This window comes from Ictidomys tridecemlineatus, chromosome 16 (assembly GCF_052094955.1).
Source record: "Ictidomys tridecemlineatus isolate mIctTri1 chromosome 16, mIctTri1.hap1, whole genome shotgun sequence".
NCBI classification, from domain to species: domain Eukaryota; kingdom Metazoa; phylum Chordata; class Mammalia; order Rodentia; family Sciuridae; genus Ictidomys; species Ictidomys tridecemlineatus.
Window position 1 is genome coordinate 39,958,621 of NC_135492.1, and position 20,412 is coordinate 39,979,032.

Here is a 20,412-nt window from a genome sequence, read left to right on the forward strand (position 1 = left end):
TCTCTCTCTCTCTCACACACACACACACACACACACACACACACATACACACACAGCTTTTCCCATATATGGCCACATTATTCTTTAGTCTTTGAAAAGGCCAAATGAAGAGATGGCCAACAACCAAAATAATCCTTCAGACATCTGAAAAGGAGGAGAGAGGACTAGAAGGGTTGGTGAATGACAAACGAATGCCAGGCTCAATGGGGATAAATAACACCAAGAGGGATTAGTTGCCATAGTGCCTGAAAAACATGGGCACATGCATTTTGACACGGGGCCTCTTCTCTAGAGAGACTGTTTTGCCCTCTGGCCTCAGCACTGAGAAAACTACAACTGCAGTAATTTAACATAAAGGGCTTAAAGAAGGAAACCAGTGCAGGGGCATGACTGAAAATTTAATTAAGGCCCTTCTCAGCACAAAAATCTGTAAAAGAGATGAGGGCACAGCTCGAGGTCAGAAGAGGGGGTGGGGGAAACATGGGAAAGATCTGAATGAGATTTGAGAACATAAATAGCAGAGGTCAGCCCTGCAGGTCAGTGGCCTTGTGATAGATGGCTGTTACAGTGTCTATTGGGTCTTGCTGGAAAGGTTTCTCTATAGAAGGCTCATGTCAAACAAAGGCCACCTTGTGTGAGTCAGGGGGAAACGTCACATTTTCCCAGTGTCTTATGGTTTATAGGCCATGTCAGATGCACCCCTGGACACAAGGTGAAGCATATGATTAATTGATAGGAAAATGAAGGCTCAGGGATGTTAAGAGACCTAACGACAGGCCTACTGTGGGTGGCATTGTGCAAGAACACTGGAGTAGAGACTGCAAGCTAAGTCCCACAATGTGTGGGCTTGCTTTTTTGGTGGGGGGAGGTACTGGGGATTGAACCCAGGGGTGCTTTACCACTGGGCTGCATCCCCAGTCTTTTTATTTTAAGACAGGATCTATCTCCCTAGAGTTGCTGAGCCTGGCCTTAAACTTGCAATCCTCTTGCCTCAGCCTCCTAAGTTGCTGGGATGATAGGTGTGTGCCACCATACTTGGCTTGGACCAGGGCTCTTTCTACCCACAAAATCTTCAAAGAACACTGGTCAGACTGCCAGGTTTGGGTTTATTTATTTACTTATTGGGGTACTGCAGATAAACTCAGGGGCACTCAACCACTGAACCACATTTGCAGCGCTATTTTGTATTTTTTTTTAAAGAGAGAGAGGAGAGAGACAGAATTTTTTAATATGTATTTATTCATTTTTTTTTTTTAGTTTTCGGTAGACACAACATCTTTGTTTGTATGTAATGCTGAGGATCGAACCTGGGCCGCATGCATGCCAGGTGAGCGCACTACCACTTGAGCCATATCCCCAGCCCCCTATTTTGTATTTTATTTAGAGACAGGGTCTCATTGAGCTGTTTAGGGCCTCACTTTTGCTGAAGTTGGCTTTGAACTCGCGATCCTCCTGCCTCAGCCTCCTGAGTCACTAGTATTACAGGAGTACATTACCATGCCCAGCCAGGTTTGAATTTAGATTGCAGCTCATTCACTAACTCTATCAGTGACCATAGACAGGTCATTTCTCTTCTTCTGATTCTAATCCACAGTTGGAAAATAATAGAGCTGGCCTTGACAGGAGGTGGGTATTTGAGGGGAAGAGAGAAGCACACATGAACCAAGTGAGTCTCTCCTTGCACATCAAATTGGTGGGCACTGTCACCAGTGCACTGAAAGGAGGCAGACTGCAAGTTACTACTGAACCACAACATGAACGCCAGGGGAATGATTTTCCAAAGGAGAAGACCAGAAAGCCTCTTCATTCCTCCAAGAAAAGGGTCATGGAAACAAATGAAACAGCAACATCAATGCTAAGTATTCATCCTACAGCTTCATTCTTTTTCCTTCCTAAGGGAATAGGCCTTCCTTATGATGTTTTGGCTTATATTTCTGAAAAGACATCCTTTTTTTGGTGACACTACATACTTCCAGTGGTTTTCCAAGGCTTGCCCATAAAGGCTGTCTATTGGGGTAAGTAGTCAATACTAATAACAAACAGGCTTGCCCATAAAGGCTGTCTATTTGGGTAAGTAGTCAATACTAATAATGCCCAAATAGCAGGCATCATTTGCTGAGAACCCTCAATACACTTTTTTGATGAGCCCTGTCAATCTACTGTCCTTGGTCTTTTCAGCTACCAGATGAGGCAGGTATATTTTAAAATAGGAGAACTTGGGGCTTGGGTAGAAGCTCAGTGGTAGAACACTTGCCTAGCACATATAAGGCACTGAGTTCGATCCTCAGCACCACATAAAAATAAATAAATAAAATAAAGTATTATTTCCATCGGTAACTAAAAAAATATATTAAAAAAAAAAGAGAAAATGAGAATTAAGACTTCAAGAAGTTTCATGAGTTGGTCAAGGAAGGCCACCTTCATAACTGCAGTACTGGGATTTAAACCACTGGGTGATTCCAAAGCCTGTTGCTTCTTTTCCTACTCTGTGATGAGGACTCTAGTCAGCTTGCCAAATGCATCGAAATGTCTGAGTAATGCTGATGCTGCTTTTTCCTGATTTCTTTTCACTGGAATACTGCAGGAGTATATTTGGGGGAGGGTGTCATAAAATTCCCCCACTGACAGCCCAGCTGTGGGATAAGCGGGCTGGGATGGTGGAATGGTAAAAGGACTCCCATGTGTTCCCCTTGCACCAAAGGGATCAGGTCCAGAATCCTGATTTCATTTTCGGATCACTAACCTGGTGAGGTACAAGCCCAAGAGAGGTTGGAGGCTCATTCATGCGATCATCACTGCTGCTGGCAATGGCGTAGCCCCTGGGGACAGGAAACAATTAGAACTGTTCAGTTAACCAGAATTTATGGTGGACACTTAGAGATGATGCAGGAGGGAGGGATGTCCATGTAAGGTTCATGAAAGTAACCAAAGTGCTTGCTGAGCAGCACAAGCTAGCAAAAACCTCTTTTCCCTAGGGAGAGAAGGAAAGAGAGTAATTAAAAAAAAAAAAAAAAGTACGCTTGGTTTGAAGTTGGAAAGACCAGAGCATGTGACCACCATGCAAGTTATTTAGCTTCTGTGTGCTTCAGGTCCATTGTCTACAAGGTAGGAATAAGGAGACTGTGATGAATAAATTAGGAGCATTTTAGATAAACTGCCAAGCACAACGCTTTGTTTGTGATAAGCTTATAAGCATAAATTCCTTACTCTGAGATAGTCCTTATAAAACACCACAGAACATTTTTGTATTGAAATTTTAAAGTGGAAAACTTTCTAACTTTAATTTCACTTTTTTCTTTCTTCTTTTTATTTGTTCTTTCTTTTCTTAAAGAGATGGTCTCTCACTTTGTTGCCCAGTCTGGCCTTAAACTCCTGGTCCCAAAAAATCCTTCTGTCTCAGCCTCCAGAGTAGCTGGGACCACAGGAGCACCACTGTGTCTGGCTTAGCTCTGGAAGATGTTATCCCAAATACTTCCTCCCATAACGCAGCAATAAACATAAACAGCAGGGATAGCTAAGGCAGATGACAAACACGAGAGGACTAAAAAGCTGCCTACTTCCATTTAACTCCAGGACTTCTATACTAGTTACATACGGCAACAAAACTGTACAGAGGCCATCTTTTCAACTGTGCAGACAACCTCTAAGTCACAAAATGAATAGAAAATTCTTTCAAATTTGTGTTGACTTTCTGAGAACTAAATCTTAAATTTCTGAAAGATAAACCTTAAAAAAAGATTTTTGCTTCTTTCCTTCTTGTATTTCGTTACCACCTGGTTTAAGGACAAACATCCAGAGGCTACAGAGTGCCAGATAAGCACCCACTAAACAGGAGGCAGCGGGAGGCAGTCTGAGAAGAGAGGACAGCACTGCACGGTGATCAAAACACTCTGGAGCCACACTGGCTGAACAAAATCCTGGCTGAGCCACCTATTAGATATCCAAATTTTAGCCACTTGGTTATCCTCCCTGTGCCTCAGTTTCCCCATTAAAAATAGGACAAATAATCATTGTTCTTTCCTAATAGGTTTACTACGAGGATTAAATGGGTTCATATTTGTCAAGTGCTTAGAACAGTGCCTAGCAGAAAACGAGCACCAAATCATTATTTGAAAAATAAATCAATCATAATTCATCTGTAATGGAGTCAGGTGTGGATACCCGCTTGACATCAGTCTGGCTTGTCTCTGACCCTGACAATACAATCACAAGCAGGTACTGAGAGATCTTAAATTTCTATATTTCTTTTTGCTTCCTTTCCTTTTCTCTCCTCTTCATTAATTCTGTTTTTTTTTAAATGACTGACTCTATTTTTAAAATTAATTTTTGTCTCATTGTGTTTAAGGCAAAAAGAATTCTGTGGTTTATAAGCAAGACCTTTTCCGTGCTTGGAGAAGATAAGGTGTCCAGGTCACAACTGTATGAATTTTTTTACGTGGAATATAACACACATACAATGTGTTCAACGTATAGATACTAAAAGGCCCAAGGCCAAGTTAAACAAAAGCCACAAGCTCACTCACTTCTTTCTTCTCTCATATAAGCCTGGAACACTATGAGTCATAATAAATTTAAAAGTATTTTTAAACTGATGTGACACTAGTGAACTAAGAGGTCATGGCCAACCCTCTCACTGAGAATAAAAGGAAAGCAGATGCTGTGGTTTGGATGTGGCTTGTCCCTGTCAAAAGTTAGGTTGAAGCGATTGCCACTGTCATGGTATCCAGGTGGTGAAGCCTTTAAGAGATGATTAAAGGGCTCCACCCTCACTAGAAGCTGGGGTAGGCTCTCTCAAAAATGGGTTAGGTCTGGCAAGAGGGAGTTTGGTTTTACAGGACTAGATTAGATACCACAAAAACAGGTTATAAAGCAAGGTCACTGCCTTGCTTTCTCTCTCAAACACATGCTCTTCTGTATGTGCCACTTTCTTCCCTCTTTTCTGCCATGCTGTGATGCAGCACAAGACGCTCATCAAAAGTCAAATGGATGCCCACACCATACTCTTGACTTCCAGGACTAGGAGCCAAAATAACTTGGTCCTTGGTATTTTGTTATAGTAACAAAAAACAGATCAAGACAGTAGACAAAATATAAAAATCTTTGTTTGAAAGAATCAGAAAGATACCAAGGTAGGTAAGAATTAGTACAAAGATTTGTGAGAAGAGAGAAGACCATAAAAGTAAAACAGGCTTCTTTGAGAGGGATTCCCATAAAGTAACTCTCAACCTCCAAAAGCAATGACCATAGGATTACAAGTTGAATGTGACCCTAATAGGCTCATGAGGCTGGAGGGGAAAACCAGACTCTGAGTTCTGCTAATAAGGAAAAATCATGGAAAATATCTCAGGCATAAAGTTGGGATCACTAGGGCCTATCTCAGAGAAAAGGAGAACCAGAAAAAGACCATTCCTAAATGGATTAAGGTATTCTAAAGATGGCTAGTGAACTTACCAGCAGTTTTCCAGAAGAAAATGTAAATCACATCTCTACAATTTTTATATGTCATGTCCATCGCTCAATCAAAAATAACCAAACAGGGGCTAGAGGTATAACTCAGGGGTAGAACATATGCTTAGCAAGCACCAGGCCCTAGATATAATCCCCTGCAACATCCTCCAAATATTCAAGGAATTAGAGAAATTTCTTTTCTCTTTTTAAGAAAAGGTCTTACTCAGTGACCCAGGCTGTTCCCAAACTCTTGAGTTCAAGGGATCCTCCTGCTTCAGCTTCTCAAGTAGCTGGGACTATAAGCAGGTACCACTGCATCCAGCTTGAGAAGTCTCAATATTAATTGGGTATGTGAATACATCAAGGAATTCTTTGTTTTTACAACTAAAAACAGTAGTAGTAGCATACTAAAAAGATTCACTTTATAAAATGCTATATCTTGGATTTGCTTTTTAAAAAAGTCAGTAGGAAGAAGAAAAAAAGCACAGATAGCAGTATAGATAAATGATGGCTGAACATGTGTTGGTAGATGTTAAACCAGGTGGAGTAAACAGAAGGTTTAGTATATATGTTTGAATTTTCCATAATAACAACTTTTATCATTGTTGTTTTTAGAAATGGGTATATAAGAAGACAACACATGACCAGGTAGGTAGGAAAAACAATAGACAGCAGGAACAGAACCTTAGGAGATACAAACAATGGAGATATCTGCTAAAGGCTTAAAACAGGATTAAATGTTCTCAAGGAATCAAAAAGAACAAACATCAGATCTTCAGCAAAGACTAGGAAATATATAAAATAAGATCAAATGGTAGGCTGCAATTGTGGCTCAGTGGTAGAGTGCTTACCTAGCATGTGTGAGGCCCTGGATTCCATCCTCAGCACCACATATAAATAAGTAAATAAATAAATAAAGGTATAAAAAACCCCAATAAAGTCAAATGGCAATTCTGGCCCTGAAACATCTGATAATGATATTGGTTTTATACATAGCAGACATAAAGATGAGAGAATCATAACTGGAAGACAACCAAAGGCAAAGAGCTAGACTGAAGCAAAAAAGACAAATGATTGAAAATACAGAAGAGACCATGAAAGACACATGATTCCAACTGGTATGTAACTGGAGTCTCAAGAGAAACAAGGCAAAAGAGAATGGGAGAAGTAATTTTTCTAATATAATGACTGAGAATTTTCCACAATAGATGAAAGGCATTAAGCCACCGATTCACGAGGCACTAGAAAGCTCAGTCAGAAAAAATATAGAAGATGGTGTATGATGATCACACTTCTGAAAGGCAAAAGCAATAAGATCATCTTGAAGCAACTCAGGGGAGGCAAAAGGAGCAAAGCAAATTGCTCAAAACAGCAGCAATGGGAAAAATCTTTAACTTCTCAACAGAGATAAAGGCAACCAAATACAATCCAATTATACTCTCAAAGTGCTGAAAGAAAATGAGTGCCAATGTAGAATTCTATAGAACACAAGAAACCCTCTTTCAAACATGAAGACAGTTTCAGACAAACAAAACCTGAAATATATTTGTCACTAGTATTTCTTTTTTCTTTTCTTTTTGGTACTGGGAATTAAATCCAGGATATGCTATACCACTGAACCACATCCCCATCTCTTCTTAGTTTTTGAGAGAGGTCTCACTAAGTTGCCTTGGTAAGTTGCCTTGCTAAATTGCCTTGCTAAGTTGATAAGTCTGGCCTTGAACTTGGGATCCTCCTGACTCAGCCTTCTGAGACACTTGGATTACAGCCATGCTCCACCATGTCTGTCACTGGTATTTCTCAAAAAAAAAACAAAAAAAAAAACAAAGAAACTCTAAAGGAAATTGTTCTTTAGGCAGATGAAAAAATGCCCTACTCTGGGAGTTTGAAGATAAAGAAATGAAAAGCAACGAAAATGGGAATAAAAAAATTCTCTAAAACTAAACACCAAATATATAACCAAATATATAAACACCAAATATATAACAATATAGTTGGGAACTTAAAATATGTAACATTTCAAAAAAATAAATGTGAAGATACACAGGTTGTCTGTTCAACCTCCATTCTTCTACCTTCTCACAATAATTTTATACAGAGGGGCAATATGCCCAGCCAACAAAACAAAAGAAAACAAAACTACATTCATCAGTATTCCCTGCAACTAGGAGTTAGAATTAATAGGTTAATCTTTCAGGAAAGCTCTTTAAAAGGGGGCACACTCAGATGACCACAACATTCATCCTTTGGTCATTTCCTTCTTCTAAATGGGCACACAGATGTAATACTGATCGCACAATATCCATCCCATAACCACAAACTGCCATGCATGAGAAAGAAAGCTAAGAGTGGCTGAGTGAATGATAAGAAGTAACTCCAGTCCCTGATGGCATAATGGAATCTTTGTACTAACCCTGGACTGCTCACCTCTGAACTTCTTATTGCATAAGAAAGATAAAGCTCATTTGGCAAAGTTACTGAACATGAATCTTTGTTACATACAGTTGAATACAATTTCTGACATTGGTGATTCATGTACCACTTTACAAAGGTTCAAGGATGGAAAAAATAAAAACTTACTAGCACACTAGTGTCCAAGAGCCCTACCAAAACTTGTATTCTTCTTTATTAATAGTTGCCAAATAACTCAAGGGATATAGCCTCAAAGATCACATGGCAAGTTCTCCCTGTCCAAAGAATTGGACCAGGCTGGTTTTTTTTTTTTATTTGTTTATTTGTTTGTTTATTAGTCTTGTGTTTTTGAGGACAGAAAAAATAATAAAATTCTCAGAAAAGTCAGATTAAGAATAGGTCAAGCAAGACCAAATGCAAACAAATGCTTGCTTTGTTTAAACACTACTTCTAAATAGCAAACTCACCCTTCTGGATGCTGCAAAACAGACACCATCAATTCAACTGCCAGGGCTCCTGCAATCATGGCCAGTCCTGGACGACTCACTGTGCACTGTTGGTCCAAGGTCCGGTCTCTGGTTGACTGCAGAGAAACAATCATTGACACGTGCTGGAAGTTCTAGTCCACTCAACTCTGTTTGAGCAAGGCGCTCCTCCACGATAAAGCTTTAAAATACAACCAGATGCTCATTGTTGGCAGAGAACACCCAGCTTCAAATAACACCATTTCTGGGAGGATCAAGTTACACAAAATACACAATTCAGTTAATTCAATGAGGTAATAATTCTGAAAAGGATTAGCAGCCTCAACAATTAAAGATTGGTGATGGCAAGCAAAATGAGGGCTCTGCTGTCTCATACTGTGGATTTGCACCATGCACTCTCCTTCCACTGACTCAATTCAAATCTCTTGGGCTTGGTAGTTACATTGTGGAGACATAGAAAGGAAGAGTAATTTGGATAGGCAAGTGTCCTACCATTCTAAGCAAGCTAATGCTTCTGAGTGACCCAGAGATGGAAACAGGAGTTTGCTAACTTACAAGTCTCAGTTCCTACATGCCCCTTGAAATGTACACACCTCCTCACCCTTAATGTGGTCCCACAGCTTACCTACAAGCATTTTTGCTATAGCCTAGCTCCAAACATAAGCCTTCATTGATTCAACCAAAGAATTCTAATCTAAAAACTCTGGGCTAATTCAGGGGTGGTCAAGAAAATTTTGACTCTGAAAATCTTACTTTCTGAATGGACATGACTTTAGTGGAAGGGACCATGCATTCCTCTTGTTGGCAATAACTAAATGACAGGACCAGCCACATATTCTCATACCATGATGGGGATCATTGAACCATCTTCCTCACATAAGAGAAAGCTCATCTTTTCTTTATACTAGGTGGTCATAAAAGCCAGTCACACACACATACACACACACACACACACACACACACACACAAAAAAAAAAAAAAAAGATATGCATCATTAAAGAACAAGTTTTAAAAGAAGGAGAAAATGTGTGTGTATAGAGGGTGGGTAGATACAGAAAGCATCTCTGCTTTGCTTCACTGGAAATTATGAGCTGTTCTATGAAAGACCACTCCTGCAGACCAACTCCAGTGGTGTCAATCAAGCTAGAGAATCTCACATTTGCACAGTGTGGTCTGGCAGTTCAGAGCACTTCCACACTTGACCCACTTTCTGCTGTGAGCTGACACAGCCAGCATTTTTCTTTCTTCTGCTAGCTTGCCAGATAAAATACAAGATGTGCAGTTCAATTTGAATTTTATACAAACAAACATTTTTTTAGTATTAGTAGGCCTCAAATATTGCACTGGGCATAATTATACTAAAATATTATTGACTGTGTACATGAAATTTAACATCTACTTGGAATCCTGCGCTGTCACTTGTTAAAAATGACAAATCGGGGCTAGGATGGTGGCTCAATGGTAGAGTGCTTGCCTAGCATGTGTGAGGCACTGGGTTCAATTCTTAGCACCACATTTAAATAAATAAAATAAAGAACCACTGACAACTAAAAAATATTTTTAAAAAAGCAATCTTTAATTTGAGCAAAAAAAAGATGACAAGTTGGTCTGGGGTTTTGGCTCAGTGATAGAGCACTCACCTAGCATGTGTGAGGCACAGGGTTTGATTCTCAGGACCATATATAAAAAAACAAATAAATAAAATAAAGGTATTGTGTCCATCTACAGCTTAAAAAAAAAAAAAAGACAAGTCTGTGCCCCACTCCCATTCTGCAGAGGCACAGGGAGTCTAGGAGGCTTATTTGGAATCACCTGTGAGACTGTGTCAAGGTCTGGATTGGCATCTGGATCTTTAGACTCGCTATGTTTACTGTTTATTTTACTAAGATAAGTACAGGAGAAAGTACTGCATGCTGTCAGGAACCAGGCTGGGCTATACTTTCCTCATTGAGCTCCTCCCCCTCCAAATTATCTGTGGCTGCATTTTTCTTGGTGAATGAGGAAAAGCTGGACAGTTGATGATTCCAATTGAGGCTCATCCTGGAACAATGCCATCCCCCCCCAAATAGGAGAATTCTCTTTGTGGAAAGACAGTCTATAAATAACAATGAAAGAGCTTTGTTTCTCTGCCCTACTACACAACATGGTCATCGGAAATCTTTGGAAACACCAAGAAATTTACTTACATCTCCTGGGGCCACCACATCATTGCAAAAATAACAGCCAAGTTTGTAACCCGGGATGTTGGCAAAAAGTGATGAGCCCAGGAGGTCAGCAGATGCTACTGAGTGACTGGGACACAGGTCCCCGGCTCCCTGCTGCTTTGGTTTCTTCAGGCCATGTCTCATGACAACAAATGTGTCAAATCCCAAGGCAGCATTGATGACCAGCTGTAGATATCAAGGAATAAGAGAATGGAAACATTTTTTAAACCAGGGCTAATTTCATATTTAGTTAAATTTTATAATTTTTTTTTGCATAGGAGTATAACTGGACTCTAACAACCAATGATGTTACAAGCTTCCCAATACTGAGGGTTTATTAAGCATAAGGCACTTAAAGAGTGATTATCTTTAATTATTTCATTTCATTTAAAACTCCCTACAAACACTGTCCAATTTTAGATGAGGATAATGGAAGTCAGAGAGTTTACTTCTATTACTGGCCCAAGGTCACATAGCTTATAGGCAGAAATGTAAAACCAAGTTCTTAGGCCCATTCTTTGTACCATTATATCACATAGATTTTTTTCTTTTTCTTTCTTTTTTTTTTTTTTTTTTGGTCCTGAGAATTGAACATAGGGTTGCTTTACCACTGAACTACATCCTGAATCCTTTTATTTTTTTATTTTGAGAGTTCCGCTAAGTTGCTGAGGGTCTCACTAAGTTGTTGAGGCTATCCTCAAACTTGTGATTCTCCTGCCTCTATCTCCCAAATTGCTGGGATTACAGGTGTATGCCACCACACTTGGCTCCATGTAGATTTTTTTATAACAGTTTCATGGAGATATAATTCACATTATCATATAATTCATTTACCACATAAATTTTTAAGGACATCTTTTTTTCATTTATACTATAAGAACTTTTCTTAATTATAATTTGATGTGTTCTCTCAAATTTCTGATCATATAGAAAGTATGAAAAATACTTTTAGTATGAACAAATCACACTAAAAGAAAAAAAAATCACTCAACATACACAGTTCAAACAAGTAAGAGTTTGAAACATTACTTCTTGCTATCTCCTCTCCCTTTTACTTCCTCCCCAACTTTCCCCTTTCTCTTTCCCCTATTTCTTTTCTCTCTTGATAGATGGATGAATGGATGGATAGACATATAGAAATGTTTATATGTATATGTTTATATCTAAACATAATTGATACTAAAATATATACAATATTGTATCTTATTTAACACAGCATGATATTTTCCATATTAAAATTCTTTGAAACATAAATGTGAATGGTTGCATGCTATTCCACCATGGGTATTGGATTGTGATTTAGTTCACTATTCTCTACTGATGGCCCTTAAAATTGTCACTGACCAAATATTAGTGAAAGTTCCTGCCTTCTTGGAGCTCAAATTTGAACCCAGGTGTATCATTCCTGCTGGTGTTGAGCACCTCAAAGGACCTTGAGGGAAGGTAAACTGTAAACACTAACTATTATCTTGGGTAATGAAGTGAGCAAAAACAGCATCTGTAGTGAAAGCCCTTTGGCACTGGGCTCTAGGGTTACACATGTCACCCCTCTTTGCTGGAAGGGAGCAAAGGTTAGGGTGGTGGTACATTAAGTCACAGGGACAAGCACCCCTGGTTCAACACACTACCTTTCTCTTGCTTGCAGCAATGACTGCAGGAAGCCACCGGCTTTCCCTGGTGTCCATCAACAGGAAGATGACATCATGGCTTTCAATGAGCTGCTCCAGCTGCTCTACATCCTTGCGGGCTTGCTCCAGGGTGATGCTGGAGAAGTTCACTGGATGACCCGGCATGGGGATGCTCATGTTGAACCCTCTGGCATTCTAGGGAAACACCCAAATGTATTTATGTCTGAGGTAAAGGTACAGGTGAGCTCTCAAGACCATACTTCCCCACAGCTACTAGCACATATATGTGGTCACTTAAAACTAGAAATTTCTGTGTACCGTAATATTGCTTTTTCCTTACCCTACCTATGCCTTCCACCTCTTTCACCTCTTAAAAATCAAGACAAGCTGCAAATCTTCCTTGAACCTTTTCTTTCCCCTGATATGGGGGATTGAACCAAGGCCTCACACATGCTAAGCAAGTGCTCTACCACTGAGCCTCAGCCCCAGCCCTCTTGCCTGATTTTAACAGTGAACCACATGTGAACACTGATGAAGCCAGGGACATTAACTTCTCATAGAAAAGACAGTGTTCTAGAGTCACCAACTGTACCCTTAATCCCCCACATTCCTCTGGCCACAAGGAAGTGTGTGAAAACATCAACTTTTCTATTCATTTGCCAAAACTCTTCACCCTGAAAAAAACAGTTCAGGGGCAAAGCAAGTAGGTCTTTTTACAAAGGAAAATGTATTTTGTAGATTGAAGATATTTTTTCCTTGTCTTCAACTTGAAGCCTAATCTCTGGAATTAAAGAGAGGGGCAGCAATGATTCCAAAAAGATAGGGGGTGGGGAGTTCCAAGCAAAGCAGGAAAGGATTCTAGGAAGCAAGAGCTTCAGAAAAAGATTCCCAAACAAGTCCATTTAAAAAAAAAGAGACTGCCATAAAGACCAAGACCTCATTATAAACATGAGATATCACGCATTTACCTTGTACCAATTACTATAATAAAATATTATGAAAGCAACACCTACAGTGCTAATAACAATAATAACTTAATGGCATATTACAACTGACAAAGCATGTTAAATGGTGGGAGTGTGATCCAAAAAGCTATTGTGTAGGTTTAATGACACCAAGATTGGCACATAATTACACAATACCCATTCTGACCTTCTGAATAAATGATCCTTAGCCATATAAACTTCACTAATCTAAATAAACTTTTACTGGCTGAAATTTCAGCTAGTAAGCTGACAAAGCAGCCCATTCCTTAGGTCCATACTCCAGAGGTTCAACAAACTTAATTCAGCAAGTTTCAACACAGTGGTTTTCCATCTTTGCTGCACAGAATAATTTATGAGAGTTCTAAAAACCCCCAATCACAGGCTTTTCTCCAGACTGTTAAAATTGGAATCTTTGAGAGTAGATGTAGACATCATTATTTTCTAAAACTCCCCAGATGATTCAAAAGTATAACAAGGATGAGGTATAACTTATATAAAGTGAAATACCCATATTTCACATGGACAGTTCAACACATTTTGACAAATTGAAGAGTAATCACTGCATATACCTGTCAGGACGTGGAACACTTCGATAACCCTAGAATGCTCTCCTGTACCCCTCCTTATCCAATATCAACTACCACCATTATGACTATATAAAGACAGCTGAGTTTTGCCTATTCTAGAATCTGAAATAAATGATATCCTAAAAATATACTCACTTATGTTTGGCTTTGTTCAAGCAACATAATGCTTCTGAGGTTCATCCATATCGTTAAGGATCAATATTACATTCCTTTTTATTGTGTTACTCTACCATATTTTTTCATTCATTCTCTACTTGCTGGCTTGAGTTATTTCCTGATTTGGGCTATTATGAATAAAGTTGCAAAGGGCATTTTTATATAAGTATTTCAATGCACATATGTTCTTTCTCTTAGGTAAATTATCGAAAAGTGAAACTGTAATTGTTAGGTGTGCATGTTGAATTTCTTGTGGCCAAAAAGTATAGAGTGTCTGGTTGCTCCACAGCCTGACATTTAACACTGTCAAATCTTCTTAATTTTAATCATTTTAGTGGTTTATAATGATATAGCTTTTCTTGTGTGTGTGTGTGTGTGTGTGTGTATGTGTGCACTCACATGGGTGCTGGAGATTGAAACCAGAACCTCATGTTCATCACTGAGCTATATCCCTAACCTCTACAATAATATGTCTTCATGATCCTATTTTATATTTCCCTAGTGACTATTGATACTGAGCATTTTTATGTGTTCACTGGCCATTCATAGATCTTCACTGTGAAGTAAGTACCTATCCAAGCCTTTTGTCCCTTAAAAAAAAGGCTGGTTTGAATTTTTATCATGGAGTGGTAAATGTTCATGTATTCTAGGTAGAAATTGTTTGCCAAATATGTACTCTCAGTTTAGCTAGTTATTTCATTCTCTAATTGGGGTCTGTTGAAAAACAGAAGTTAACAATTTTTTTCATTTATAGCCTGTTTTACTGGGTTCTAAGAAATATTTGACTATCACAAGACCATTGAGCTTTTCTCTAGAAGCTTCACAGTTTTAGCTTTAGTTCTATGTTCCTTCTGGATTGTCACTTGCAGGCTCAGAGTATTCAATGAGGTCTTTGTACTCTTATAATTGGGGTCCTATGACTCTCGGCCCTGTGTGACCTCTGTAATCTCTACTAGCTCACAGCCCCCTGGTGATGTTTCCTTCCCAGCATCCCAGAGGGGTACCTAAGTATATGCAGCTTAAAAAAAGGGGAGGGACTCAAGGTGCTGCTGAAGAAGGTGAGGCAGTTTTTTGGAACTTCTTCTCTGTACTTGTATCTGTCACTGCTTCACCAGCTCAGCAAGAACAGAATTATCTTCTTGGGTACCTCAGGCTTGGCACTGAACAGAAAGTACCACTAGACAATTAACTGGGACAAATGTTCTTGATTTCCTTCTGTGGGGACCCACGATCTTCCACAGCCTATTGTCTAAAAAGAGTCATTCGCTGTTTCACATACTTTGCCTGGGAGCACAATTATTTAAGGTGAGAAAGCAAGTCATTATCAGGATGAGAAGCAGTTGTCCAGAGCTGGATTTTCAAACCTCAAGTGTGAGGCTGAGGGTGTATCTCAGTAGTAGTAGCCTAGCATATGTAAGGCCCTGGTTTTCACCTCCCACCCAAAAAACAAAAACAAAAACCCTTTGGTCTGCTCCTAAAGCCTACATTTTATTGTTTCACCTTTAAAAAATGGTGACATCAAATAATAATTTGATTTATAAAAGACTGTTTTCTTATCCAATTAACCTCAGGATTAGGCACAAGCATCTGCAGTAGAGCAGTTCTTTTAATGTAATTTTATATAGCATTTTAAAGACTTCCTGAAAAGTTCAATGAGACACCAACATCAGAGAGTCAAAGAAAAGGGATTACTTGGCCAGGCATGGTGGTGCACACCTATAAACCCAGTGGCTTGGGAGGCTGAGACAGGAGGATCGCAAGTTCAAAGCCAGCCTAAGCAATGGAGAAGTGCTAAGTAGCTCAGTGACCCTGTCTCTAAATAAAATACAAAATAGGGCTGGAGATGTGGCTTAATGGTTGAGTGCTCCAGAGTTCAATCCCCAGTACCCCCCCCCCAAAAAAAATTACTCAAGGAATCACATGCAGAAAAAAAATAAAGAGATTCTTAAGATCTGGACTTTGAGTTACTTGAGGGTCTGGGGTCAGAAAATGGTTAGTTTGGGTCAAAGATATTTTAGCGCAAAAAGTAAAAGTCAGACTTTCTAGTTCTAGGGGAGAATAAATTCAAGGTTCTCCAAGTTAGCCATCCACTGACATCACCCTGTCACCTAGGTCTGTCACCCAGGGGTGGCTGGGGGATGGGTGCTTACAACCTCTTGGGACAATATCACTGCACCTTCCTGTGAGTGTATTATGTCAAAATTAAAATTAAAAAAGACCTATCACCCGTTACTTTTTTTTCCCAAGTCAAATGTTACTAGGCTTCAAGTTCCAAGATTAGAATTTTGCAATAATTGAACAAGTGAGGCAATCCTGCATTAACAGAACCAGGATTTCTACCATTTCCAGGTGATTAGATTGCCTGAGAAGTCTGCATTTCATATATCTGCTAACTTCAAAAGCCCACTTCTCTTGCCTGAAATGCTCTTCTAGACCTCTGGCCTCTCCCACCACTTTCTGCTTCTCGTCTACCTCTCTCAAACTGTTCTTTTAATTAATTCCTTCAGAGCTCAGGGCACATGGCACTGCCTGAAGAAAGCATTCTCTAGCCCAGCAAACCTGTACAGGGCCCACTCTTTTGTATTTCATCAACTCAGATTCAAAGCCAAGTCCTCCCTCTACTTATTCTCCTTAATACTTACTATTTTCATTATAATTTTAAAAATTAATTATTCAGCATATATGTGATCAACTAGAATATAAGCTCTATGAAGATAGGGCCAACCTTTGTTCATGGAGGCCTGACCTTTTTCTCTATGGCTTGGTGTAAGAAAGGTGATCGATAAAGATATATTGGATGAAAAAAGCTATTTTAAATCAAGCGTATGAAGAAAATCTTCTATGGTTAACTAATAAGTTATACAGTTTCACAAGAACTTTTCATGAAGTTGATAAATTATACAAATACTCAGATGAGTTATTATTTATAAGGCACAACAAATAAAAGTCTTGGAAGCTTGGACCCTGGCCTCACCTTAATGCAACAGGGAAAAGAGGATAACACAATGTAAGTGCTAAGAAAGAGGCTTGGTTGCTCGGTGTGCTGATTTTCCCAAGAAAAGTTGGACTTGATCTCTAAGGCCCAGCATAATCTGGCCCTTGCTTCTGCCTCAGCCTCCCTTCATCTTCTTTGACATCTAAGCTTCAGCCACCCTGGCTTTCTTTCAGGTCCTCAAAAGCATCACACTCTTTCCTGCCTTAGATTTTTTTTCACAGACCAGCTCTGCTACCTTAATTTAGCCTACTCCCACTCACCCTTCAGGATTTCATTCCCTGATTCCACGCTCAGTCCTTAATCTAGCTCAGGCCAACCTGCCACACATGCTCATGGCAACTGAACTCTTGATTCACACATACACTTATGACAATTATAACTATTTGTGGGGCTGGGATTATGACTTAGTGGTAGAGTGCTCATTTAGCATATGTGAGACACTGGGTTTGATCCTTAGCACTACAGAAAAATAAATAAATTAAATAAAGGTATTGTGTCCATCTGCAACTAAAAAATATTGTACATATTTGTGAAATTATTTATTAATGACCATTCCCCTCCCAATCACTAAACTATCATAAACTCCCAGTAGAGCTGGGGGAGGGGGAGAAATGTCCATCATTTCTTTTGTCCCTGCACAAGGTAAGCCTTAAATAAACACCTAATGAATGAGTAACAGAATAACTAAACAAATAAATAGGGAATTGCATGGGCTCATAGACAATGGCTAGAATTTAGGAAAGCAAAAACTCAGGAAACGTACAAGTGGCAGAACTCACATTCAAAGCCAAGTCCCCATGGTCCCTGAGGGGAGTACCTAATACCTCCCCAGTGATAGACTGGATCATTCTTCCCAACCACGCCCTTGCTCCCTCTAGTAGAATTTCATGTCCAAGCCCTTTGCCACATGACTTTCAGTTCCTCCCATGGAGAAGGCAGAGTCTACTGACTAACCCATTGACTCTGGGCTTGACCCTGAGACTTGCTTAGGCACTGGAAAGGAAAGGCCCTGCACTGTGCCATGCAGCTGAGCCTATAAGAGGCTGATGACTGCAGATTCTTTTAGGCTTCTACTTTCTACTATAAGAACAGCAGGACTGAGGTGACTATGGCTCTTAAGCCTCTACTGTTTTAACTAGTGCATTATGATCACATGTAACAGTGGGATTTTGTGGTATATTTGTACATGCACATAACATAATTTGATCAATTTTATTCCTAGTTCCTCCCTTTTTTATCCCCTTCTACTCCTCCTGTCTTGCTTCTTCAATTCTACTGATATTCTATTTTCATGAGGTCCCTTCTTAAATTCTTTTCTTTCTAGCTTCTAAGTATAAGAGAAAACATATGATTCTTGACTTTCTGCATCTGTTAGCCTCCATTTTGAAATAATGGCACACACTTCAGACCAGAAGCTGACTAAAAGTCCTGAATTCAACCTAGTCTAGCAACAGTACCATAAACAACCTGCACAATCATGAACAGGAAATAAATGTTGTTAAATGAGATGTTAGGATTGTGTGATATGTAATACTGTGACAGCAGAGACCTACCTACTATCCCTCCTCAATGACAGGGTTATGACTTATTTTATTTATTTCGGCATCTAGCACATGGCTGGGTACACAGTGGGTACTCAATCAATACTGTTGAATTAAACCCAATAAATGATTCCTCAGGGATACTGGTGAAATGAACAAAATGATCAACATGACTTCTAGAGCAAAGACTTCTGAAACAGATGAATCAATACTGAGCAATTAAATGGAGAAACTTTGGAAAGACAGGTTTTTTTGTTTTGTTTGTTTTGTTTTTGTTTTTTTGGTGAGGGCTGGGAGCCTTTCTGGCATCTTAAGTAAAAGTAGATGCTTGGAAGACACCTAATCTGACTCCTGTCAGATAAACTGATTAAGCATTAAGATGCAGAATCTTGGGGCTGGGGTTATGGCTCAGCGGTATAGCACTTGCCTTATGCATGCAAGGCCTTGGGATTGATCCTCAGCACCACATAAAAAAATAAATAAATAAAATAAAGTTATTGTGTACAACTTCAAAAAAAGAATAAATATTTAAAAAAAGATGTAGAATCTTAGCTAGATGACCTCAAAAACAGGAAAAAAAAAAAGCTCAAGATTGTGAATCAAATGAGGTGAATGACATCTCTCATTATCTAATGTTTCTAAAGCCAATGATGTAGCTCAAAAATAAGCAGCAGCTAGAAAAAAGAAAATCCAACTTTTACTCAATTTTTATCCTCCACAGACTTGCATTAAATTTAATTTCATAAACCTACACTAAGTGACTATCAAAGAAGGTCTGGTGATAAGGAAAAAAACAATATGCTACATCAGGGCCACCATAAATTCCCCTTAGAACTGCACAGGATATAAAAATATACATACTTCTAAATTTCTCAAATTAAATTTACACAATGCTTTGCAACTTACAAAACATTCATTCATATACTTTTCATTTCATTTTCACCGGAATATATGAGGTCTTTGTTTTGTTCTGTTTTGTACTATTGGAGACTGAACTTGGGGCTTCATACATACTTGGCAAGTGTTCTACCAATGAGCTACATGCCCAGGCCCCTTTATTTTTTATTCTGAGACAGGGTTTCATAAGTTGCTTAGAGCCTCATAAATTGCTGAGGCTAGCCTCGAACATGTAATCCTCCTGCTTCAGCCTCCAGAGTCACTGGGCTTATAGGCATGCACCACTATGCCCAATCTTGCTGTATTTTTTAATCTCTAGCTCAGAGATGAGGTAACAGTCTTGGTCACATGATGAATGCCTGTTAGGGAGTGACACGTGTCTGTTTCTCTGTAACTGATACCACAGGTATTCATTCCCCAAGATTTTTAAACATTTATAGATGAAAGGAAAAAACCTGTGATGGTCTCAAAAAGCATCCACTTACCACTCCGGGGAATATTTTCTGGAGCCGGTCAGCTGCAGCTAAAGCCTTTGGTTTACCTCCACCTAGGCAATCTTCGAATTCATAGAGAGGCTGCCTCACAGGATTGGAATAGGAGATCTTGGCATTGTCCACAAATGTGACGTGTCTGACGCCCCAACCCTACATGGAAACAGATCATGGTATGTTCCTATGAATATTTCACATGGTGTCTCTCTTAAAATTCCTAGGAGGGGTTTTCCTTTCAAGCAGCTTGGGAATCTCAAAATACAGGAAACTTCAGAAACTGAATTGTACAAGTTCAGTTTTTGATAAACAGAATGTCAACTTTCTTTAAAAGACAAAATAATTACATGCTAAGTACCAGGTTTCCTGCTGTAATGAAACCAAGAAATGTTAGAATGGGTCTAACTAATATTTCATAATTTTTGACAGTGGCACCAGAAAAAAAACATTTGAAAGTGAAAAACAGTGACTCCCCTAAGAACTCTCTATGTTGCTATTTTAAAAGGATTAGCAAGAGCCCCAAATGTCCTGGGTTTCCTTAAGAATAATTAAGTATAGATAATAACTCCTCTCAAAATTTATTTA

The 20,412-nt window shown here is 39.2% G+C and overlaps 1 protein-coding gene across 2 annotated transcripts in view; it reads right to left on the reverse strand.

Moving 5' to 3' along the window:
• Positions 1 to 20,412, reverse strand: part of Atg7 (autophagy related 7) — a 239,697-nt gene that overhangs the window by 153,277 nt on the left and 66,008 nt on the right. Inside the window, exons 12-16 of one of the 2 annotated variants that reach the window (XM_005333795.5) lie at positions 19,825 to 19,983; positions 12,178 to 12,372; positions 10,532 to 10,735; positions 8,328 to 8,443; positions 2,744 to 2,819 (exon numbers count right to left, since the gene is read on the reverse strand). In XM_005333795.5, coding sequence (XP_005333852.1) covers positions 2,744 to 2,819; positions 8,328 to 8,443; positions 10,532 to 10,735; positions 12,178 to 12,372; positions 19,825 to 19,983 — 750 coding nt within the window. Of the gene's footprint in view, positions 1 to 2,743; positions 2,820 to 8,327; positions 8,527 to 10,531; positions 10,736 to 12,177; positions 12,373 to 19,824; positions 19,984 to 20,412 lie in introns of those variants that run through there. The other variant, XM_021731992.2, reaches the window with a different exon arrangement.